General features: G+C 40.3%; 1 protein-coding gene across 1 annotated transcript; it reads left to right on the top strand.

Moving 5' to 3' along the window:
- The first annotated feature begins 9810 nt into the window (after positions 1-9810).
- On the top strand, positions 9811-25718 carry LOC104070956 (myosin regulatory light chain 2B, cardiac muscle isoform). The gene is made up of 5 exons (XM_009574062.1): positions 9811-9852; positions 17634-17720; positions 20462-20537; positions 22020-22124; positions 25639-25718. Exons 1-5 carry the CDS (start codon positions 9850-9852, stop codon positions 25716-25718), a joined length of 351 nt encoding a protein of 116 aa, XP_009572357.1. The 5' UTR covers positions 9811-9849.
- The last annotated feature ends 42 nt before the right edge of the window (positions 25719-25760 follow it).

Here is a 25760-nt window from a genome sequence, read left to right as displayed (position 1 = left end):
GTGTGTTTCCTTATACAAAAAAATTATAAATACTAAAAGCGAAATACAGAATGACGTGCAGCTGATGCCTCCTTGCACAAACTGTTTTCATGTCACACTGAAAAATACCAAAATGCAAATGACCTCTCTTCACTAACCTGCATTTATCTACATGAGTTTCTGCACAGTGCACAACTACAATGGCTAAATGAGTGAAGAGGACTTGATCATATATAAACACATTAAACAATAGATGAAAATAGGGTCTAAACAGACCGTACATTTACCTGCCTCACTGAAGTATGCACTCAGTAGGCAAAAAAGTGTCTGGCTTAGTGAGGTTAATGAAAATTGGATTTCCTTCCGCCTGGCATATTTGAGAAAAGCCTTAGGCTAGGAGTTCACAGCAGAATTTTTCCTGAGGGACTTTGTTTTCTTCTGTGCTCTCTATGACTGATACATACATGTGATCTATGAGTTCTAAACGGCATCCCTATGTCTGAAAGCGAACACTGAGAATTTCCTGGGTTATGCATTTTTCCTTCTAATACAGCATGAGTTCAATGTCTGTCACTGGTGAGGGAGCATTACTCACTTCCCGTAAGAAAATTAAAAATAGAAAAAAGTGGCTGTTCCTTAATTCCATCTTCTGAGGAGTTTGTTAAGTTTTTGGCTTGCTGTAGAAGATTGTGGTAGCCCTACCTTTGCAGTTGCTACTCTTACCTATATGCCATTTGTTTGTGAAAGTTATGCTGAGGGTTGACTGGGAGCCACAGTTATTAATGGTAAGCGTCTTCCAGTTTAGATTCCCAATGGTTTTCCCTCTCAATGGACTTATTCCTCACTGCATTGCTCTGTACTTTTTCAATGAGATGGTGCATGGTGTCCACCCATGATTATGATGAGCAGTATCCCGGAAGTGCCTGACCCGAGTTCATTTTAAGGATATTTTGTATGCTTAATTTCACCACTTTGTGGGAACCTGGCTTGAGCTGACATTACAGCTGCCTGAGTTGTAGTGGAAGAGATGAGCCAACAGCAGTTCTCTCCTGCATTTGTTTTCTTCAGCAGGGAGCAGCTTTCATGCCTGCAGAGAGTATAACTGAGAGTCTGTAAAGCAGTAGCACCACATGCATACTCTGACCTGCAACTAACTAGCAAAGGAGGTACCACAAGCAGTTTGCTGTTCTTCCTTTCAGGAGAGATTTTGGCTTCTAGAAGCCTTTGTCTCGACTTCTACTGAAAGGTACAACGGGGGTCAAATTTGTTTCTTAGACAAGTTCAACCCTCTGTACATGCAGAGCATTTCAGTTTTGTCTGTTCTCATGGTTTGATATCTGACTTTGTGCTTTAGGGAGCCTATCTGTATGGCCAAGATGTTGGGTTCATGGCCCAGATTTCTTTCATATATTTTTAAACCAAAAAGATCAAGTTAAAGATATATCTTTCACAGGCAAGGGAGGAAGACTAGTACCTCAAGGAGTGATTCAGCCCACCTGAGATGCAATTCTTACAATTTATTACTATTTTTCAAACCTTGTGTCCTCTAAAACATGACTTTTGGGGTGTTGACTCATGATTTTGGGGTACTTGCATGGAGTATATTGGAATATAACAGTGTCTCTGAATGTGGCATTTGCATTTCCTCCTGTTTGAGTGACTGTACTGTGTATTTTCAAAGTACCATGGGATTTTGTGTTGCATTTCTGAGTACACTGGGGTTGGCTCACATGCATACATAACTAATGTCTGTGTTTTGAAGTGCCAGGAATGTAAAATGGGTTAGCTAGCTAACTGAGTCGAACAGCAGGTCGAGTCATGTCACAACAGTATAATTCATCCAACAGAATGAGGATAGCTTGGGGGGTCCTAAGTTAAAGGAACTTGATTAGTTTCAGCTCAGAGTAAAGATTACCACAGACTGGCAAAGACGGGAGCCAAGACATTCAGACATGGCTTAGAGTCCCGGTTCTGAAAGGTCCTATCCACAGTCACTAAAATACTTAGGAACTAAGTCCCAAGTGAGTCAGTCTGAGGATTCAAGTTGCTTAACCATCATTGTGAATGTGTCTGCTTATTTTCAGAAGATTGGTACGTGAGGTGCTCCGCTTGTCTCACAGGTGTTCACTGTCTGGCCAGGCTGGGTCCCACCCTGACTTCCTATGCTGGCAGGATGCACTGTCACCCGCTATGAGAACTGAGTCTCCGCTGTCAGTACAATCCACCCTCCTGCACATTTCATGTACAGCTCCTGGACTACAGTGGAACCACAGTTTCCAGCATTATGGACTAGATGATCTTCAAAGTTCCAACCCAAACCATTCTATGATTCTATGAATTATATTGGGCCAGATTCTGTCCTCAGCCACATGATGGTCAATCCCAGATAATCCCACTCATTCTGAGAGGTGACAATGGATTTATGCTATTGTTTGTGAGGTCAGAATACAGCACCTTTCTTATGTGCTGTGCTCCTTTTCATAATTTTCAGCCAAGTTTAAGAGTGTGGATTGTTTCTTTAGTACAAACAGGAGAGTTTGTTACTATGCCACGTGATGATTCTCCCATAATGATTTTTTAGAAAAATGCCAAAGGATTGAATTAGGAACTTGTGATGTTTACAAAAAGTTGTTAAATGCCTTTATGGTTCCTACCTTTAACAGCTACTGTGTTGGTGGAATACGGCCCTACTACCATGTCCTCCATTCAACATCTGCAAAGCAATGCCAACTACTATACTCAAAATTTCCAAAGTCACTATTTCAGCTGGCATTTTTCACTGCACTTGAATTCTTGAATTGTCCCTCATTTGGCAGTCTGTTTTCTAGTGCTCTTGTGGACGGTATAGCCTAAAATCTGTGCTGTACTCTGAGGCAGTATTGCTACCTATCTTCTATTCCCTTGTGTGCGTGTTGTAACCTGCAATGGAACATAAGTGGCTCCAAACCTCAGTCTGATGTGATCCAACATACTCTGGGATTCATCTGCAATTAAACCATAAATACCTGGCATGAATTTAGCCACTGGGTCAATATTCAGATATGATTTTCTGTAAACAAAATCGCTTTTGCTGTGCTGGATTTTTGACAGAGGAGGTAGAACCTTATATTTTAGCACATCCTGATATAATTAGATTTTAGGTGAAGAGTTCCAATTGTTTATCCTGAAATTTTAGGAAGCTCCATGCCATACATATTCCAAACATTTTCAGAAATTATGCATGTATGTGTGTACAAACAGAAATTACAAATGCATCAGATTAATTTAGAAAAGTAGGTTTTACCCTAACAGAAAAAGGCATAGTAGGCCCCATCAAAAGCTAAATAAAAGTCGGAAATACTCAGGCAAAATTTCTGACAGGAAGAACCATTTTTCAAGTGCTGGTCTGGTTCCTCCATTCTTTGAAAGTTTTAAGTGAATATAGCCTGTCTTTCTGTGAAGATACTTGGCCAAAATATTAGCAGATGTCTAAACCTCACCTGGTTTCCCAGAGCTCTTTAGCTTTTCTCCAGCCTCTCTCAATTCCTGACTTCTGCTTTGTTAAACCCTAACTTCTCAGCAGGGTATCTTGCTGCCAGAAAGAACAGACATTGTCAGCAGAAACTAATTACTTTCTCATCAAATCCTATTTCGCAGCAAAAATGTTGTGATCTGTCCCACTGCTTCCCGTGCCTCCCAAATCATTCATGTACAGATGACACCTCTTGTATGGCCAGCAGTCTAAGGTGGGTGTGGAGGATATGGTAAACTGCAGACATGGCAAAGTGCGGAACAGTGAGGACAAATCCACTAAGTAGACTGGCTCAAAGTCAACGGGGGCTGAATTCTGTCACTGAGGATGCCATGGCTTGAGTTGGCTTGGCCAACTACTATCAGCGTAAGATAATAATAACAACAACAACAACAACAACAACGTTTAAATATATGTTCTAGCTCAACCAGAAGACGTGGGCCTGATACAGCAACTGATACATAAAATGCTATGGCCTGTGTTAGACAGGCGAAGTGGCTAGAGATCTTTTTTTGATTGTAAAACTCTAGTGGAAATTACAGTAGATTTCATTATAATTTGTCAGCTCAATTATTTTGGTTACTGTTGGGTCTTCTGCTGTTTGGTTCTGTTGAATGGAGAACAAGGCAGAGCTGTTGCATAGGGATTCATAACATTACCAGAACATTCCAACTTAGTTTATTATTATTGTTTGAGCTTTTCATAAATAAGGCTCATGTCTGCTTTTTCCACTGGGGAACTGGGCAGTATAAAGCAGCCAGGGAATGAAAAATAAAGAATTAATGCAAAAGTCTGGGATTCTGCTGCCTTGCATTCTAGCCTTGCCTATGTCGAACTTCCCATTGGGCCTGTAGTAAGATACAGTTTTGTGCTTCTGCTCTCTGTCTATGGAACAAGGAAGGAATAACTGTGTGTTTCAACCTTGCGGGTGTGTTGGGAAGACAGATTCAGCCTTGGTTTTGAAATACACATATACTGTGGTAATTAGAACAATACAAAAGCAAATAAAAACAGGAAGAAGAAAAGTACCTAACCCACAAAAGGATTTGGTTGATGTGCAGCAAATGAGATATGGGACCACAGGCTACGTGATGAAGTTAAGAGAAATATTGAACAGCTGCTTTGCTACACAATTCTACAAAATGAAATGACATCCTGCAGGAAATATAGTACAGGCTCATTTACTACCCAAGAGGGCAGAGCTAAGGTTACAGGGACTTTAACAGTGTTGTCATTTCCTTAGTCCCAGGAGCTGCGTTTTCCAAGTTGATGGCTTTCCTAATGTAATTGCATTTTATGTGATGATTTTGTAGAGCCTGATTCTTGCTAGAGTAAATCAGGAGGAACCCTGGCAAAGCCAACAAAGTGATCTCAGTGCAAAAATGATGGGAGCCACAGCAGAATCAGGCATGCTGAGTTCATAACCTCCTTCTCCAAATTCTGCAACAAATGCCCCATGCTGGAATAGCGAGTAAGTATCGGATGAAAACACAAAACAATGACAATAGTGCATTTTTCAGTAGCCACATCATATTATGTCATTGATGTCAGGTTGAGTTATATTAGTCTGCTTTTCATTATGTTGTGTTATGCCTTTTGACATAATGCAACACACTGTAAATAACATAAAGTGACCTCCAAGATAAAAGAGAACACAGTTTTTGTCAGATTAGATAGTGGCTATGAATTCTCAGAAAGGGAGGGGTAAGTCAGAGAAAGGGAGAAGGAGGTTTGGATTCAGTGTCCTGAACAACAAATGCACAGAACTTAATTAACAGTTACAGCAGCCCTGACTGTTTCCAAATAGGTGTATGTGTCTCCGCTCAACGGAGAGAGAAGATTCTCAGTGGGATTTGCACTGTTTAATTTATTTAAAATTCTGCAGAGGTATCTGTAATAGCTCTTTCTTTTCTGTGCCTGAACTGTAGGAGCGCCATATGCAGTGAACATAAGACTAACTTTCCTGAGACTCGCCTTGTTGCCAGGCTCCAAAATACAGTAGTCAGACCAAGCTCAGCCAATGGGGTTTGTGAGCAGCACTATGTAACCTGTCCTCTGTATCAAGAATTTAATCAGCTGCTAAGAAATCTACTGTAGGGAGAAAGGAAAAGGGAATCATCATGGCTCTGAAAAGAAGGGGAGCTCCTCATTAATTTAAGGGGATTAAGGACAAGTGGGTTGTTCAAGGGAAGTTGCTAATTTTTTCTGGAGGGCTTGAAATCCACCTCAGCTTGGTAGTTCTTGCTGGTGGCTTTACTGGAATAAGCTGGTGTTCTCACTTTAGTGCCTACTTGAGAGGCATTTGGTCTATACTCCTGATACATGGTTTGCACACCTGCCAGGACTTGCAAGACAATGCTTCAGTTTGCTGCTTTGTTTTTAATTCCTATTTACCTTTGGATAAATCACTGAGTATATAGAATAAATGAACATCTGTGACTTAGAGGATTTTAGGAGCACATAGCAATGAGAAAACAGATGACATGGCCAGAGAACAGTAGTAGTTGGCAATTCCACAAGGTATATTTTGCCAGAGTGCAGAGTGCCAGGATGGGGCTCACAGGAGTCCTGTTTTTAAATAAGGACTGGCCTTGTCTTTACCCTCAGCACCAAATTAGATATCAGACAGAGAGATCAAGCCTGGTCAGTGCATAGAAAGTGGAGTCCTTTGGTGTGAAGACTGGGATACATCTCTCCTAAAGGTTTGGGGATTGTCCTGACCTATTGGCAGGATATGGAAGGTTTCAGTTCCCAAATACGATTAACTGTCACATGTCTTCTTTTGAAGGCATGCCACTCAAAGACATGAAGGAAAACTATCTGTGTGCAGAAGAAGTGTAATGTTGTGGTACAAAGTTAGTCTCAAAACTCAGTCTGCAATAGCCGGAATACTTACAAAGGTACTTATTATGCATTTCCTATATAACACATTCAGCATTAGGGCTTTTTTCTGTCCCCACTGAACTAGAAGAGGCCACATTCCAGTTGGCATCCTATCTCACTACAAGAATTGTGACTAAGTCCTGTTATCTGCGTCTTTTTAGATAGTGAATGTTGTATGGATCAGAAACATTTTCATGATCAGTCTCAAAGATGGAAGTTGCAAAGGCACCTGAATACGTTTGATGTGGTCTTCCTGAGCAGTAATAGATGTGGAATCTCACTTAAAAAGGTGTTTTAAGATTAAAATTTAATATTGCTAACAGGAATAGAGTGTAGCATTTTGTGTGAAAAAGGTGCATGGATGAGCAGTTAGAACGGCACATGATATCGGAATCCAATGTGTGTCACATGCATTTTCTTTATCATTTCTCCATCTATAAACGTAGTATAAATTAATATCTACTTAATTTCCAGGCATGCAACATTCCTTTAAGATGTGTATGAGATGCTGTCCTTGTTCATTAGGCTATTAAATATTAGAGAATTAGCGGTTACTTCTTCTGAACAGTGTGCAATAAACCAGCTCTGCTCTCCATCCTGCGAAGAGATCTGTGCAATCAGACCCCTGTGACACTGACATCCACAGTGCTCTGCATGAGTGCAGAGATCTACCTTTAAGTATCATTTTGCAGCACCAGAGAGTCCAGAATTAAACATGAAACATTCTGGTAAGTATTGTTAAGTTCATAAAGAAAGCTGTTACCCTATACTTGATAAGCTCATAAAGAAAGCTGTTACCCTTGCTAGGACATCAAACCTTGCTTATAGCCAGAGAGACACAGAGACTCAACACTGGAAAATCTCACTGAGATTTGCAGCCAGGCTGGATCTCAGGAGACTTCCTATTATTATTTTCTTTGCTAATAAATCATTATGTTGTTTCCTTCACAGCACAGAGAGTTCAAATAAACCTGTCCCTGTGACAATCTGATTCTCTGAAGGAGTGTCCTGTTCCGTGAGTCATGTGAGAGGAAAATACAAAGAAGTAGAAAGACAGATCAAAAAGGGATAGCAGAAAGGGCCCTGGAGGCAGACTTAAGTTTGGTATTTAATATTTCAGGTAAAATATTCACTTAGCATCAATTATCTTGTTGGGTTCTTTTTTTTTTTCAAATGAAATTGCCTTCTGAATCAGCCAGCTCTCTAATTACCAGATTGAATGATTGAAATTTTTAGGGCAATTAAATTCAAGCCTTTCTTTTTCAGTCCTTATGTTATTCCCCCCTTCTCTCCCTCCCCTCTCCAGTCTGGAGCCTTTTTATAATTTGGAGGCAGTTGCAGAAGCAAGCAGACCTTTAAAGCCAAGATGTATGTCTCCCTTAATTCCTCTGTGGATTTGTTTTATAGACTAAGCAGAGAGGGTTCTGGTCTCTCAGGACATGTGCATTACAAACACACAGTATTGTGTGGTTTTATCCTAACATGTCATGTCATTTAAAAACAGCTTGGAAGAATTCATTTAATATAGAAATTCTGTGAAAAGACAAAGATCAATATAGAAAATACATGCACTATTGTAAAATGCCTGCAGATCAAGCTAGAAAACTAAGGAGCAAATTGATGATAATAATGATGAATGATGATGTACTAGATAAGAGAAAACAAAACTCCCAAAGAAACAGTACAAAGCATCTGTTAACAGAGCTGTTAGGACAAACTCATGAAATGGCTGGATGAAAAGACAAGTATTCTTCCAAAGAAGGACACAAAATTCACAGGATGGAATCCTGGGCCCAGTGAACTCAATGACAAAGCTGCTGCTCATTTGGCTGTCGTGTTAGGAATAGAGCACTGATCCTGAAAAACAAGTAGCCGTATTCTTAAATGTGAGTATGTGAGCTATTACTTTGATTTCAGTGGGACTATTCCTTCCTTAAAATTAAGCAGAGGCTTAACAGCTTTGCTGAATCAGGACCTAACCCAGTGAACATGCTAAGTCTTTATCACAGTGAACTTTTGAAATTATGAAAGATTTTCCTCAAAAACCTTACTTTGAGTTTTTCAGATTACCAAACTCAATCTAGTATACAAACCTGGATCCGCTATCCAGCAGGCGGTTGCAGGCGAATGGACTGAGGGATTTATTTTTATGCTGAGTTACACTAGGTAGTGGTATAATGTCACCGAAGCCAGAACAATGAACTCTAGGCTAACTTCCAACTTGTATCCGTGACAATTTCGCTAAAGCCAGATGAATTGTAGTATGCTTATTTATTACTTAATTGTCCCTGTAGGTGTTCCAGGTACTTCACAACAGCTAAAACAGTCCTTGCCCTGAAGAGCATGCAGTCAAATCTAAGATTAGAGATGACAGCACTGCAAGGGGCTGAACCTGGAGAAAGGACAAGGTCCTTGTTCAACTAGATACTCAGATGTATGTCTGTCTCAAAGTTCAGTTGATTGGTTAAGCACTTTTGTGACTCAAGGTTACTGTGACTGATGTAGACGAGTATTTCAGATGCTAGTGTATGTTTCTGAAAAACCTATTGTTGCTGCTGTTTTTAATGCACCGGTTGTCCTGTATAGATACTCTCACAGACACACATTAGACCTCTAGGTAACATAATTTCATGTCCATGGAATTATGCCATTTTGTACTGATTAATGCTTTGGCCCATTGTGATAATGCCAAACATGATTTATGAATCGAATGGAATGTGTATGCATTAATGTCCATGAGTATTCCCCAGGAGACACAGCCCTTGTGGTTCCTATGCTTCCTTCTGTTTTCTCCTGCTCTTAACACCATATTCATTACTAACATCCCTTTTTTCGTGCTTTGAAGTCCATGACTCTCCATCAATTTGCAGTAGCTTGAGATCTGGCCCCTGGACCTCAGGCATGTGTGATGGATTCAGGGAAAACAGACCTGATCTGAGTCACTTTATTGCCATCTGCAGAGCAGTGCTTTTCCAGCATACCTCCCAGTTATAGATGCACCTATGCAGAACCTCAGTCATTTTTGTGGAGCTGAATGCATGCACCAGGCTCTGGAGCTACCAGAGATCTCAGTGGCCCGGATTTATTGCTAGTTTCCTCTGTATTTTCTCTTTCTGCTTTTTCAGGATGCCATGTCCACTTAAAATCTTTTCAGTGCGTGTCCTATCTTCATTATTTAGAAGTACACGGGAAAGGCCCTTCAGCTCTAGCTTATTGTGAGTGCTGTACAATTGTATCCCAACTGCCTACTCTATTTATCTACTGCATTATTTCTGTGAAAGCAAAAGCCGTGCATGGAACAGATGCTTGGAATGGTATTGGGATCCAATTACTGCACTTTTCCAACCTTACATCTATTGTCTAAACTTGGAGCAGGCATATTTTTATTCCTTGGTGACACTATATAAAGATACAATTGGCATTGTGTTTGCTGGCTGAATAGTTGGCAGAGAAGGGGTGGAAGGAGCAGCAGCAGTATGGTAGGTTTTATTCTTTCCCATGTCTGTCTGTTTATCTCTGTCTGTATTTCTTTCTAACCCTAACAATTCAAACAGAGCAGTAATAATCACACTGGACCCCATGAAATCTCATACTTAGTATCGCATCCAGAATGAAGATATATCCCATAGAGTGAGCTGTGAACTTCCAAGGACTTTTCTGCATGTGTTTAACAAATGAGTAAGGTAGGGAACATAGATGCACTTGCTGAAGGGAAGAGCTCGTGCATCTCTTTCCAAGACTAGTACGCTAGGGTAGCAATTGATGGCATGGCTGGTGTTAATTAGTGCTAAGGTCTGCTATGGTGTGATGGGGAGTGAGGGAAAGGGATATCTCTACAATTGTAACTGTGTTGCTCTTGAGACCACAGGGAGAAGTAGGAAGTTCTGCAGAGATTTCTGTGTCTTTTCTTTGCCGTGCTCACTCTTGCCTTTTAGCTCTGGGACTCCAATAGCCACCTCTGCACCAAAGGTGCACTTGACGTGATTCCAAGGAGCAACCAAGAATTCCTGCCTAGGGAGCAGTGGGCAGATCGGGCTCTATCTTTGTCTTCTGCAAATTCAGAGGAATGACTACAACAATATGAAAAAAAAAAGCTGGTGATTTTCTCTTTCCTTATTTTTCTCATTTTGCAGGTCCTTTTCAGGCTGTCTTAAAGTAGTGCTGCCCAGTGGCTCCCTGGGGCTATGGAATATTTGATTCTGGAGAACACTGGAGAGGGAGTTGTATCCCAAAAGCTTTCTCAAAGCTTAGTTCAAACCCGATCCCATTTAAGCAGGTGATGAATGTGATCCAAATGCTGTTCTGAGCAGGATAAAACCACATTCAAAGTCATTTCTAAAATCCACGCACAAACCTAGGTTCCAGTTTCAGTCAGTGCAATACCAGTGTCAGTGGTTTCACACTAGCACGCAAGCCACTAATCATGTTCTTCACCACTGTTTTAGAAGTGAGCAGTGCCTTGTGCTGATTATGCCTTGTCAGTTGTGGATTTACAGGTTTCCCTTTAATCAGCTTCACTAAAGTCTAAGCCAGCCCTTTTGTGGGGTCTTAGGTGTGGGGTGCTGGGTCTTAGGTTTTCTTTTTCCCCTCTTTTTTTAAATTTCATTTACCAGTTTTCCTCCCTCCTATTTAGTTCAATGACACACCACACTGCTTGATGTTTGAAGATATTTCAGGACATTCTGTAGTAAAATTCCTTAAGTTAGGATATGTGAAAATATAGTGAGAGACTATTCTGTCTCCTCACTCCCAATTCAACTGCTGATTCTCTATGGTGGTTCTTTTCATTGTGCCTTTTGTTTTGGGAAAATATCTTCTGAGGTACCTTACTATACAGGGACACATGAAACAAATTTAAAATGGAAAGAAAAAAATAGCCTTAATGAAAGAAAGCTGAAGAATATCTTTACATAAGGAAGTGATCATTTTTTATTAATCAGAGGGAAATGTATATGTAATTATGCTAGATGAACTCTGTGGGGAGTTTTTTTTCTCTCTTTATGATGTCTTAAGGGATTTATAAATATTACAGAGGTTTTATAGCATCATAATATTTCAGATGTGCAGTAAAGCTACTTTCAAAGGATTAGTGCAGACAAAGCAGCGTAGTAAAAAATAATTACAAGTCAGCCAGTGCTACTAGGCTCTGACATACAGGGCTGATGAGAGTGAGAGAGGCAGGGTTCAGGGAGATAATTTTTCTAACAAGAGCAGACCACACAAGTGCTGTGGAATGGAGTTCTGAGAACTGTCTACGGCTCTCTGTTAATTCCAGGGAATTTCAGTGAAGTTGGGTCTGTGATGTCTCCCCGCATGCTCTGTGCTGATGGAGAGAAGGAAGGGAAGAAGAGAGGCGGAAGGAAGGAGAGGGAAGCCTTTTTCATATTCCCAAAAGATTCCCGTGTTTATTCAGTTCGAGTGACACCTTGTAGCAAATTCTGTATGCTGAAGGGAACTGCGTACCCAAAAATAGATTGCATTCTGATCAAATGTGTTTTGCAGCTTGCTTAACTGTCTGGAATGTACCACCTGTACTGAAACAAGTACTGACCTCAGTGGAGCAATGCTGATTTCACTAGCTGAAAACATGGCCAGTTGTTTAACTGTTGAAGTGTTTGTGTATGCATCTGCACATGCATGTGTGTGTACATATATGTGTGTCTGTGAGCACAGAGGACTGTGCAGGTAGACAGGGACTGTTCATCTGTTTACATGAAGGAGGAGGACATGTATATGCCAGACAAGAAATTTTTTTGGGTGTGGAAAGCAGCTGGTAAATTTTGGGTCATAGAGGTTGAGCAGTCTGCGGTTGGAGAGGTTATCTGCCGTTCCAAGATAAGTTTTGGGAGATAATACATTCTCTGTGTATATCTGTGCAAAAGAATAAAGGAGACTGTGATTGGGAAGGGATTTTATGTGGGGCAGAGGAGAATGCTTTAGTGTATGGGAGTGTGAAGCCAGGAGGATGCAGTCCAACAGATTTTTGTATCTAGCAGGGATCAAAGGTGTGTGTGTCTGTGTGGGTGTGTGGGAGGCTGCGACTACATATAAAATGGAGTGAGGATGAGAAGGGAGGGATCTGTTTGTGAGTGCAGAGCAGGTAATAAAAAAATCTTCTGTTTCTCAGCTCTGATAACGTGGGGTTTTATTTGAATGATCTGAGGCTGTTGCCTGTTTGAAATGCAAATTGTGCCCTTAGAGCAGTTTATGTTGCTTACTCCTCTAGACTCTTCCCTCAAAGGCATGCACTCAGGTTGGCCTTATGCTGCTCACCTGCCATGAAAAAGACCTAAACCACACCAAAAAAGAGTGGCTTGTCCATAGCTGGGATCTTTGGTGCAGATGCAGTGTAAATTATCTCAGCAGAGCAAACTTGTGACACAATAATCAACTGTCCAGTGCTGCAAAAATCCCTTGGACAGGCCTGAGATGTAACTTTTGATTCAGAAGCTGGATTCAATGATAACAAAAATTCAAAGACAGGAAATGTCATCACTGAGATCCCAGAGTGCATGAAAAACAAGGAGAGAGTGTGATGGATGAAAAAGTAATAGTAACTCAGAGTTAACATCATACTGTGGATCACAGTAGGGGACAGAATCTGAGCGAGATGATGGATGATTCTGTCTTTTCTGTAGTCATGGATGTAGTTGCAGAGGAAGGAAGTATAAAATGTGAAACAGTGCAATTTAAAGCTGGTAGTATCTTATGTCTAGTTTGCCCTGGGCTGAATGAACACATAAGGGTACAAGACAACAGAATCAGGCTTTTAATAGGGTACACCGCTGTTTTTCTCTGAAGGACTCCCTCCCAGGAGACCTGCTTATCCATTGGTGTCTTCTCTGGTAAAAACTATAAAAGAAGACACAAAGTTGCTGAGTGGGGAAGTGTTCCTGCTTGTTTTTTAACTTTGGCTGTCAGGAATATCAAACTGTGTCATCTTTAGTCATTTAGAGTATTTCCTGAGTGTTTTAAGGTATGGTGGACCAAAGAGGGAACTGACGTCCCCAAACCAAACCAAAAATGTGGCTTCTGGCAGAGTGCTGCCCATTTTGCCTGAATGCCTGTGGAGACATTCTTGCTCTGCAGAAAATGCCAAGTAAGAGTTTGGTTACTTCATACTTACTGAAGGGTAGCAGTGTGCACCTGAGCAGTCAGTGCAGAGCAGCACCAGTTATGGAGCTGTATCTTTGTTTATCTTGCAGCAACTTGTCTGTTTTACCATACTTTTCTGGGTTGCCTGCAAAATTCATTGAGGGGCTGAGATGGTAAAGTTCTGCAATAATCCAGTGTCACTTCCTTTGTATCTCTGATGTCATGAACCCGCTCTAGCACCAGCCTTTTATGAATTTATCAGGCTAAACAACACCTCACATTCTGAAGTAAGAACCAAGTATTTTCAGCTCCTTCCTCCTTTGCATATAAACTGATTCCCTGTCCCCCTTTCTTTTAGGTTACCCTGAAATCAGAGATTTCTTCACTCTGATTCACTTGAACATACACCCCCGTCCGTGATATATAAAAAATGAATCCCTATTCTTATATCCAGAGAGGCAAAGGCAGCGCACACTCATTGTTTCTGCCTGCCTGTGTCACTGCACTATTCGTGTTCTCTCTGGCTCCATGACATTGCCAGAGAGGAGAAATATAAAGAACCTCCGTGAGGAACACTCAGCTCAAAGCAAATGCCTGGTTCAACAGAGTTTTCTTGGGACCAGATTTTGGTATGGCTCCATTTTTTCATTTAAAGCTTCTAAACCAAACCAAAACCAAACCAAAAAAAAAAAAAAAAGACCCTTTAAAATCCAGGCTAATTGAGAGAGTGCTAACACTAGTAAGACAAACGAATGATATGTGACAAGCCTGTGGTTTCTCTTCTAAAGTGAAGTGTTGTTTTCTTCACAATGGGATGATTAATACACTCAGGCAAGAATATTAATAGGCTTGTTCAGTTGTTGCAACATTCTTCCCACTGCTGTGCTATTGAGGCCTCGGAATCTGAGCCCAGGGGACCCTCAGCTCTTCAGTTTCTCATCTGGCACGCTTTGTATGTCAGTCTCAAAGCACATGTTGCAAAGATAGAGCAGCTATCTTTGCAAAGTGCAGCTCGGCACACTTTGCATTTTACAAATGGGGAAATCAAGGCAGACAGAAGTGATGTGTCACTCACCCACTTGCTCCTCTGTAGGTCACCTACTAAATCCTTGACAGTTTAGAAACCGTATGTTTGCTCAGTTCTTTTTACTATGCCATTCTTTCAGAGAGATACTCCAGAGTCAGAATCCTGATTCTATTCATTAAAAAATTCTGGAGTGTTTGGAGTTGTCAGACAGCAGCATAGACCTATTTCTATTCTCCTGGAGCTGCCTTTTAATTCTACTTACCCACCAGAAAGACAGTGACAATGTATTGTATTCTGTGCCTGCTCCACCTACTTATCTCTCAGCTTTCCTCTTCACAGCTCCTGCCTACCCACCAGTCACACAAAATCAAGGTGCAGTTTCTTTTTGTGACTATGAATTTCCTAGCCTTTCAGAGCAGATAAATTACGTTCCCAATACTGCATACTCAAAAAACAAGAGACTGATAATCCAAGATGCTCTATATGTTTGATGCCAAAAGACTTAGCTTGAAACTGGTGATGGAAAGCCATTCCCATCCAACAGCTGTTCATTGGCCCCTGTGTCTCGGCCCCATTCCACAAGTGAGCAGATCATAAATAGGATCCACACCCAGGGCTTCAGCAGAAAACTAAAGATAGATTGAGCGACATGGGCACTGATCTTCTTTATCATCCCTGGAGATGACTAACCAGAGAGTAACACTGAACAAATATCACGCTAGGATGAATTTCCCCTAGTAAGGTGATTGTTCTCTGGATAACTAGTCTTCAGTCTTTTTTGCCTTGAATAGGACTTCACTAATGTAAAGAAACTTTTGGGTGTTTTTTGTGTTGCTGGTCTGTTTCTAATAGATACTGAGCCACAGCTTTTAGGTTTATCTGATTTTTTCTTACAGCTACAATCCTTGCTTAAAGACTTACAGCACAGAGAACCCATTAAACTGAGGAATAATGGAGGCATTGCCAGTGTTTGGCATTGAAAGTTAATAAAACCTGGAGCTGGAGCCCACTGTCCTTGGGCACCTATTGTGGTGCTAGCTTAAAAAGATGCAGATTGTTTGGTAGCATGGGGAATATTTATCATGCTGAATATGGATGTTGTATGTGGTCACAGCAGAGCAGAGCATGAGAATGGTAAAGCATGTTTTGTCTTCACAAAGACCAGCTACATGAAAACAGGAGAACCAGTTCTATTACCCCACCCGAAAACACTGAAGCCAGCCTTGTGCCCTGTGGTCAGTTCCCCCAGACAGCTTGCAATACATTCCGCTGGGTAACATCTGCTTTCTTTTTACCTCAGGGAACAAATACATGTAAATATGTAGGATTGTTCTTAATATTTCCATTCGATCCGGAACTGTTGAAAACCTCCACCAGGCACCTCACGTTACGTGGAAGATTGCCCATTACTGCTCAAAATAGCACTTATTTCATGTGGAGGAGGAGGAGGGAATCTGTTTATTCCAAAATCAATATTTCTACATTCATTAAACATTCCACTTATTCACTTTTTTTTCCATGCCTGTGGTGGCATTCTATCCTTATTTTTATCCTCACTACAAATACATTTTTCTTTTAATTTCCATTCCTATTTCCAGATTTTAATGCTTTGCATTAGCTGATTGGAGCTTTACAGGTCTGGAGTGTGGGTATGTGGGTGAGTGTCTACCATAGCCCTAATTTCCAACCTGGGATCTAAAACAGGGTGGCTGAGTACGGAAATCTGCCTAGCAAATTAAATTGATCAGACAATGTATACTTCAAACAGAGTCAAGTGGGAATATTTCCTTGAGCTGCTTTGCTCCTCAGGATATTTGAAATCAGTATTGAATTTGAACTTCCATAGGCTTTTTTATTTTGATGAAAAGAGACAGTCAAAGTTGCCTTCTGTTTCATGCAGAATAGCCCAAACTAAGTAAGACTAATTTTCCATTACATGAGAACCAGGTGGGACTATGATGATAAAGTTTAAAAGTAAAAATGATAAAGAAAAAAAAAATCGGTCTGGAAGTGAACTCAAAAGGCAATGTAGCTCATTATCCTGCCCCAAGTAAAGATAATGCTGTGGTTAAAACATTTCTGTAATCTTTAGGAATCACAGATTTTATTCTTTACTGCAGAACAAGAACTGTATTGTCTTAGGCAAGGTTGGGCCCTTATTCAAAGATATATAATGAAGTCTAGTTCTGACTGATTTTTAGTGAGCATTAGATTCTTAGATATCATTGTAGCTCTTTCCCCAATCTTTCTCTGTCTCAGTCTTCAGACTACAGAATAGTGATAAAAGCAGGCCCGCCCTTTTATTTAAGATTACTATCTTGAATATTAAAATTATATGGGCTAGTAAGGCAATGTAGTGTAGTGTCATAGGCTGGTGCAAGAATATAGACTGTCCTCCAAGTGTAGGTGTCCTACTAGGAAGAATCTCTTCAGTCAGTGTTGGTCCAGACAGAGCAGACTTCTAAACATTTCTTTGTGAGTAGGAACTGATAAAATTTCCCTTTATAGTTCCTGAACTGAGTCTTCATGCAGGGCCTCATTTTGAGTCTGGCTGCCTGTCCCTGTATAGGAACTGGGAAGAAGGAGTACCTGTAGCCACTTGCCTGAATTGCTTGTATTTCTTGAGAACAGCAGCTTGGGAATTTTAGCTTACATCTCCAAGTGAGACTATAAGCTTACATCACTCCTCCTGTAGTACAGAGCTCTGAAAAGCCAGTGCAGAAGGGGGAGTAGTCTCCTGCGCCAAATGGTCTGGCATAGGTGACTCTAGGGAAACAAGCAGTGGACCAGCTGTGATATTCAGAGTCACGCTTTGGGTCCCTCACCTTTTTTAAGGCAGTGCAGTGACAAGCTGTCCTTGTTTATCTGAGCTGTCAGGTTCCAGGCCAGAGCAAGGGAATGGCAAAAAGCCTCAGTGAGAGATTCATCTGTTACTAAAGCAGCATTTTTTATCCTTTTTTTTTTTTATACATATATATATATTTTAGATTGAGTTAAAAACCTTGTCATAACAAAACACAATCCTCTTGTATTACTTGACTGTTTATATATTTTACCTTCTGTTAAAGATGGAATTTGTTTTCATGGGTGCTTAACAGAAAAAGTAATATATATTTGATCTTCTGACTTGTATTACAGGCTCCAAAAAAGGCAAAGAAGAAGATAGAAGGTGGTTCCAATGTATTCTCTATGTTTGAACAAACCCAGATCCAGGAGTTCAAAGAGGTTGGTCACTATTCTGCTGTTCTCTATAGTCTCCTGTTATTGCTAATGAATAACATAGGTTTTGTTTGTAATCCTTATTCAATTCTCCATCTGCTTTAATAGAACACACAGTAGTTTTCTGAATCATCTCTGTGGTTTTGGCTGGTATATCATTTTCCTTGTGTGTTTGTTTGTTCTTTCCTTCATTCTTTCTTTCATTCTTTCCTTCTTTCTGCCCCTCCCTCACTCTCCTGTTTCAAGTTCTAGACGTATTGGAAAAGACCCCAAGTCCCCACCCCAAAATAAAGGAATATTATCATCTCAACCACTTTAGCCCTGATTCAGGAAAACACTTGAGCACATGTTTAAAGTTAAGCTTAAGTGTGATTTTAAATAAGAATAGTCTTACGAGCTCAAGTATTATCCTGAATAGAGATGCCTTATTGAACCAGGGCTTTAATTAGTGGACTGTTCCACCATAGCAATAGAAAATATTCTTCTGTGCCCTTCTAATACTGCCCACAAACTAGAAACAAAAATACCAAGAAGCCCTCAGCTGACTTTCTCCATAAATGCTAATAAAACGAAGCAACATGTTGAGATTAACTAAGTAAGCATCTTTTAGCTCCCATGCATTGTAGATTCTTTGACCAGTTACCTGTGAGGAGGTAAATCTAACAGGCTGGCATAAAAGCTGAAGCATACTAAAGACAGATAATTTTTTTGATGAGTTTATGCTCTTTTTCTGAGTGGACATTCTAGAATGTCTGTGAGGCCATCACATTTTGCACTGGTTTGTAATTTTAAATTATTCATTTTTTCCCCATTTTTTGCTAACTCACATCTCCAAAGCAATTTCCAATGTGATAAATAGCTGCTGTTTCATTTTGTGCATGTGGCTTTCAACTTTACTTTTCATGAGGTTTCCCACCAGTAAAGCTCAGTGGTGAATGAGACTAAAAATGCATAAAAACGTATGGTCCAGGTAAATAAATTGAAACCAGTAACTTCTTCCCCACAGTTAATAGGAACATGCTTAACACTCTTCTCCCAACTCTTCTCTGTATCCTATGAACCTCCAGTTTTATTTTCTCCAAGGACTACTGTTTGAAGACATACCAATAAGAAGAAGAACTGGTCAGAATGCTATATTTGATCTACTCTAAATAAGATAATACTAGGAGCATTTCTGGGAGGATGGTGGCAGAATAATGGCAAAAGCATGAGGCAGTGGAGTGGTCCAGTGAAAACCAAGACCACATTGTGTTTAAAAACTGAATACTTGGGACAAGTATTTCTGAAAAGCTGGTTTTGATCAGAACATTTTTATCTAGAGATTTCAACCAGCTCACCAGAAAATGTTTCGGCATTGCTGTTATGATGTTATTTTAAGTTCATACATTACAATACATACCTAAGGCTCTTCTTGTCTTCTGTGAGCTTGCTGGGCTCTGCTTTGCTCTTCATATTATCTTCTGTTTTGCCTCCAGATTGTGGGGATCACCATTTAAAGCAAGCCTCTCCAAAAGGAGGGAAAGCAACTCTTTAGAATTGGGCATAATTTTTTATTAGGTGATGGTTTGGCAGGTAAATGAAGGGTTATGAACATGCATGCTGCGAGTAATCATATGGGCAAACTGGAATGTGAGCAGTGGGGCTTTGTAAGAAACTGGAGGTAAAACTACATGAAGATATGTTGATATAACACAATCATGAAACGAAGTGCACCCAGTAGAGGAGTAGACTTTAAAACTCTGCAAGTTACTGTAGCTGCAATGGACTAGCTGTATTCTCAGGAGAACATTGTCTTTCATAATAATAAGTAAGAATAATTCCTGGTCATTGTAAAGATACACTCTCATGTTGATGTGCATGTCAGACAGATAACCACCTTCAGAGACATGCCTGGTTCTACTAATATTCCCCATAGTATGGCTAGGGGAATTTCAGGCCACTAAAATCTTTCAAAATCAATGAAACATTAAAAGTGTGATGACAGTGAGTAGACAGACATGCAAATAGGTAGGCAGTTAGCTGGCTTGGTAAATAATGGGTGGAGTACATAAATTTTGTGTTGGCTGAAAATAGAAGAATAACTGGGTTTTTTCTATCAAAAGTTAAATTTTGCCTGACAAGAAGTATTTAAGGTCAACACATCAAGGTCAGTCAGAGCACAGAGTACAGTCTGAAGGATACAGTTTATTGGAAAGAGAAACAAACTTTTAATAAATAATACTATGAAATCTACATTTCTCTGTACTTCTGAAAATTCAGCTGTCTCTGTATGAAGCATCATTTTGAGGCCCAGAAGAAATTGACTTTAGCTTGATCTACAGTAATTAAATGTTTTACAGAATACGATAGCTGCACAAAGAATGAGGTAAGGGAAAGGTACAAAACACACAGAGTAACCACTGACTAAATTCTCCCTAACTAAAGTCTCCCTAATTCAAACTTTTATGGGTTAAGGCCTGAATGGCTGGAGCTGCCAGCATTGGCTTCAGCCCAGCTACACACTGCACTGAGCATTAATTTAGTAAGAAGTAGTTTGGGTGGGTTTAATTAAGCCCCTTGCCAAGATACAGTAATGTGTTGAAAGTGAAGAAAGTGCAATGATGTGGCATGATGTGGATGAATCAAAGGAAGTTGAATATTCTTCTCTACAGCATGAATATAATATCCCCCTGGACTGGTATGTGCGATTGTAGCACTGTCCAGTGCAACATGGCAACGGCAATACATTTTCCTTTTTTTTCCAACAGGCTTTTACCATCATGGATCAGAACAGGGACGGCTTTATTGACAAAGCAGACTTGAGAGACACATTTGCTGCACTAGGTATACTGATAGTAATAATTAAATACTTAAAAGAAATGCAGTTTAAATTTCAAGCACAGAAGAAAAGTTTGTATTACGATTACAGTGGGGGAAGTAATGCGATACACAGGAGGCAAAAGGAAACCTGTTCAGTTTGATCTTCCTCCTTTATGGTAGTTGTTATCTTTCTACATAGCTCCAGCTGGAAAGTCTCCTGAGCAGCCTCTTTCAGAAGCAAAATGAAGGTCTCTCTGGGACTCACTGGCGGGTGCAACAGAGCTGTGCAGCTGGCAACTCTCCAAAGGCACTGATCCCTCCCTTGCAACTATTTCATAAAAAGCCCACCCAAGCAGGGATCCATGCCAGGCATTTCTGATTTGCCTCTGAATCCAGGCTTCACAGGCTGCACCTTTTTCATCTAGGAGCCATGCAATATCTACCAATTAATGTTGTTGTCATGGACTAGCTGCCCCTCTGCCCACACAAAAGTAGGAAGACTTCATGTGAGGTTCTGTGCTGTTGTGCATTTATGTGGGGTGGAATGTGCATGTCATGAGATTAGGTATTGTCCATTCCATGCACATCACAATGCTGATAATATCAAGCAGATTAAAGAAAATCTTCCGACGGAAAGAAAAAATCAAAATGTTCATGATCCCAAACCTGGAGTTGTAACCTTGTTGCAACATTTGAGGCTTGAACAGTGATGTAGGCATTTGGGCTTTTGCCATCTGGATCTTATTAAAAAGAGTTTGATAAGAATCTTTAGTGCTCCCTGGGGTGGAATCAGACGCCAGCAGAGTCAGTGCAAAGAGCAGAAGCTCCTGAACTCTTTATTGAGACAATGAGGTTTGAAAACTTTGGCCTGTAGCTACTGTAACCCTGAAATATTTACTTCTTAAGGCCAAGTTCTGGTATCTTTCCTGTTCAGTGAAGCCCGTCAATGCCTATAAAGTACAGTCACAGCAAATTACCACTCAATTTGAGTAGGGTTGCCAGGGTCTAAATTCTCATCAGTAGGACTGTACAAGGATGGGGAAGGGATAGGACGACACAAGGATGGGGGAGGGCTACGACTATTCGACTCATCCATCTGCCCTCTACTCAGAAAGGCATCTCAATATGTAAGAGGGCAAAGACTGAGACCTTGGATTCACTTCAGTCACTTTGAACTCTGCTATATTAATATCAGTGGGGCCTGAGGTAAAAAAAAACAAAAAAGAAAAAGAAAAAGAAAAAGAATTTATTTGGAAGTGCCCCTTCTTTCGTGCCCCCTGCTGACCACGTCCATCTTATTTATCCTTCTTACTCTTTCAGTCACCCTTTGACTTTAGTGCCAGCTCTGCCAATTTTTTTTTACACTAGGGTGTTCTGGAGTTGTGTTCTACCATGTTATTAGCAAAGTTGCACAGAGCCCTCAGCTCCCTAGTGGGAGGAGATGAATGGGAATCGTTTTTTGAAACACAATTTGTGATTTATTATGAAAAATGATCTCTGCTGCAGGTCGTCTGAATGTCAAGAATGAAGAGCTTGAAGACATGGTGAAGGAGGCGCCAGGTCCTATTAACTTCACTGTCTTCCTTACTATGTTTGGGGAAAAGCTGAAAGGTAAGTACCTTTGGGGGGTTGGAGAGGTATCTGTCAAAGATCCTCAGCACTGAAATATCTCAGCACCTTGCAAGTTATAATAATGTATCCACAGAACAATGCTTAAAGGCAAGGAGTGATCTCCATTTTTGCAGGCAGAGCTGAAGTATGAAAAGGCTAAGGGACGGTCCAGAGGACAATTCAAAGGTGTGATTTCATCTTACATAAGCTAACATGAAAGTGCTAAGTTGACGTCCAGAAAGTAATGAAATCACAGCAGCCTGGAGCACAGTGCAGATGAGTTACTCACCGTCAGTATGTTCCTGTTGCTCATGCTATAGTGGTATCACTCCCAGTGTTAGCTGGTTTTAAAGTATTTTCAGTATTTGTACAAAAAAACTTTCTGCACTCCTTTGGCTCATTATGCAAACATGACCTCTGCATCATCCTTGCAGTTACAGGGCATGAAGAAGCAACATGGCCTTCCCTCATTTTCTATATTCATTGTAACCCAGAGGCCCAGCCTTGGTTTCACTTGAGGTCAATAGTGATTTTGCCATTGGATGAAGATTTTGCTGAGTAACTCTTATCGAGTGGACAAATTGAAATAATTTAATCTCAGTGGATTTACAATGATAAGGGAGAGGGATTTTGCCCGTTGCCACAGAATATATAGCGATCACTGTAGGGAGTTCAGAAAATGTGGGTACTAAATTTGTTGTGGGAGCTAGTAATGTAGTCATACCTTTTACACTGTTAGTGGCTAGAAACTGCAAGAGAGGGAGCGTGAGGCCAGGAGAAACTTCTAGTCATCTTCCTATATGCATTAGAGATAGGTGAAAGCCTTGACCTTCGAAGCAAGGTAGGCCTTAGCCAAGCACATTCCAGAAGTTTGTTAAAATAACTAATGAACAGAAAAATGGAAAAGTCTGATCCCATCTTCTTAAAAACATTTATTGTATTGCTACTGGATTCTGGCTTTATATTACTGAGCACAATTTCAGTGAAGGGCTTTCTACACTTAGAATAGAAAATAGAGAGGTCTGAAAGAAAGAATTAATGTAGCTAGTCCTCAAAGAAATACACTATTGCTAAGGAACACAGCATGTCTGGGAAGCATAAGAGATGATGGAGAAGGCTGTAGACTGACACTGAGGAGGGGATTTTATTACCCAGACATCGATCTGTCTTGATCACAGTGGTACCTCCACCTTTACATTCCAGATGTCATCTTGCAGAGTAGGTAGTGCCCTTCTCCATAATCTTCCTTCTGGGATATGTGACTATTTCTTGTGGGGTGCCCTGCTACCCATTCCTGTCTATTTGTGATGCTTATAATCACACAGAGCATGGAAATGAGCTCTTCTTCCTTTCCCCTCTTCCCTCTTCTCTCTTACGATTGGTGAAGCTGGCAAAGAGTCTGGCCCTGCCAATGTGTGGCCTAAAACCAGAGCCAGCACAGGAAGGTGAATGGTAAAGCGTACCCCTCTTGTCTGCAGGTTTCCTGTTGGCTACTAGCAGAGAAGGAGGGTTATTTTAATTTCCATTTGGTGAAGGGAAAATCACAGCTGTGCTTGTCATGCCCTTCTGGTTGGGTTTGTCATGCAAAGGAAGCAGAGCCAAAAGACTGCACATTCCCAATCAAAACTAATTGGGATGAAGAGCCTTTGTAGTGCAATTAGAAAGGGAGAAAGGGCTAGAGGAAGTGGATATGGCAATTTTGCAACACTCTTTATTAGCTAAGTACCACTCAGAGAATTTGGTGAAAGGTGCTTTCTAAGTAAAATTTGTTGTGCTATAATTGATTTCTGTCATAAAGGGGAAGCTGGGATTTTTGGGACGAGCTTTAGCTTTGTATATTGAGATTATGATGCCAGATGAACAGCTAACAAAACTCCGTTTATGTTAATGCCAACCACATGGAGCTGTTTCTACAGGGAGTCAGAATAATACAATTTGTACAGAAAACAGAGATGCCGCACATCAAAGAAACCACTTTATTTACCAGCTAATCAATAAAGAATGCCTGCTGCATTGCTTCTCTTCAAAGCCGAAGTCCAAGGATATGACAGAATAGAAAATGTAAAACACAGTAAGGAAAAAAAAATCCCCCACACAGTGGTGACTACTTAAAATGCAGACCTTTCTTCAGAGCTGGGAGACGTTTCTCTTCATGGGACAATCAAAACACTCATTAAATACCAATGCTCTTTGTATTGATGATCTATTCATTGCAGTTTGAATACATTGCCTATAGCCTGGCAAAAAAATATACACGGCCAGTATGTGACAAGAAGGAGGCCGTATAGCCTTACGTTTATTCACTATTGTATCCACTAAGATACTACTACTAATCCTTGTGAAACCTTTTAAACAAAGAAAACTAAGAAGCCAACAGTAGTGTATGTAGTCATTAGAGCAGGGAACCTTGACTGGGTTCTATTCTGGTTCTCTCTCTGCCAAACTTTGAAACAAGCTTTGAAATGGCAATTCTTCATGTTACTACCTTTTTTTAATCACACTTTCAACATTTCAGCATCCCAAGCAGCTTCATGGGTCAGTCCACCTGCTTGTAAACTTGGTTTCCTACAGTTATAAATAATGATTTGTATTATATATACTACTGGAACATTTTGAAATACTGGGGAATAGTCAGAAACAGAGTATATAGCATATCCTTTGGTGTGGGTTGAAACTGACTGTAAGTGAGTATACTCAGAATCTGCAGTACTACAGAATAGTCAGAAACCCCAGCCAAGATTAAGGCATTGTGAAAGCTAGTCCCTGACCCAAATTTTTTCCAGTCTAAATAGATGGGACAGATAAAGGATGGAAGAAAAGGAAGACTATTACTATCATTTTACTGCTGGGAACAGAGGAGCAGGGAAATTAAAATCATACCAAAAGTCTGTGGCCCAGCTAAGAGCAGAAGCAAAATCTTGGAGTCTAGTGCTTTAAACCACCCTGTTTCTATAAGTAACACTTAATGAAGAGATACTTAAGTGGAAGTGCACTACAGAACATAAGTGCAAATCACCATTTTACATTGATCGTCCTGTTTCCATTGCATTACATTGACATTCTGATTTTATGGTGAGCTCCATTTCCTTTAGTGAGGGAAATAACCTCTTCTCTATATAGTGAAGAAAAGTAACATCAAAAAATGTTTTTACAAGGAACGTACAGTACAAGATTAAAGGAAGCCAGTGATGGAAACAGTTTGTTATATTTTCATTTCTGAAAGCCACTAATCCTCTGGGTACTGATATTGGAGACCAGTTCCTGGAAGTTTTCTCTCCTGCAGACATAGAATAGATATGAGTTATTATTTTTAAGCTTCTGAGCATTGAACTATTCACCTCTATTGTTTATCTGGCATGACAAATGCTGCCGACTTAAGGAACCTTTGTCTTCAAACCTACAACTGCAGAATTCTTCATTTTGCACTGTTTTCAAGTGAATGTAATTACTTAGCAAGTATTCGGCAGCTATAGAAATACATCCAGGCTTCTAAATTATATTTCATTAATTTTAGGCACGGACCCAGAAGAAACCATTCTGAATGCTTTTAAGATTTTTGACCCAGAAGGAAAAGGCCACATAAAGGCAGACTAGTAAGTTTATTTCAAATCCTTTAATAATAATAATAATAATAAT

The sequence above is a fragment of the Fulmarus glacialis genome, unplaced genomic scaffold (assembly GCF_000690835.1).
Source record: "Fulmarus glacialis isolate BGI_N327 unplaced genomic scaffold, ASM69083v1 scaffold42913, whole genome shotgun sequence".
Classification (NCBI taxonomy): Eukaryota; Metazoa; Chordata; class Aves; order Procellariiformes; family Procellariidae; genus Fulmarus; species Fulmarus glacialis.
This window is presented reverse-complemented; position numbering and strand designations above follow the sequence as displayed.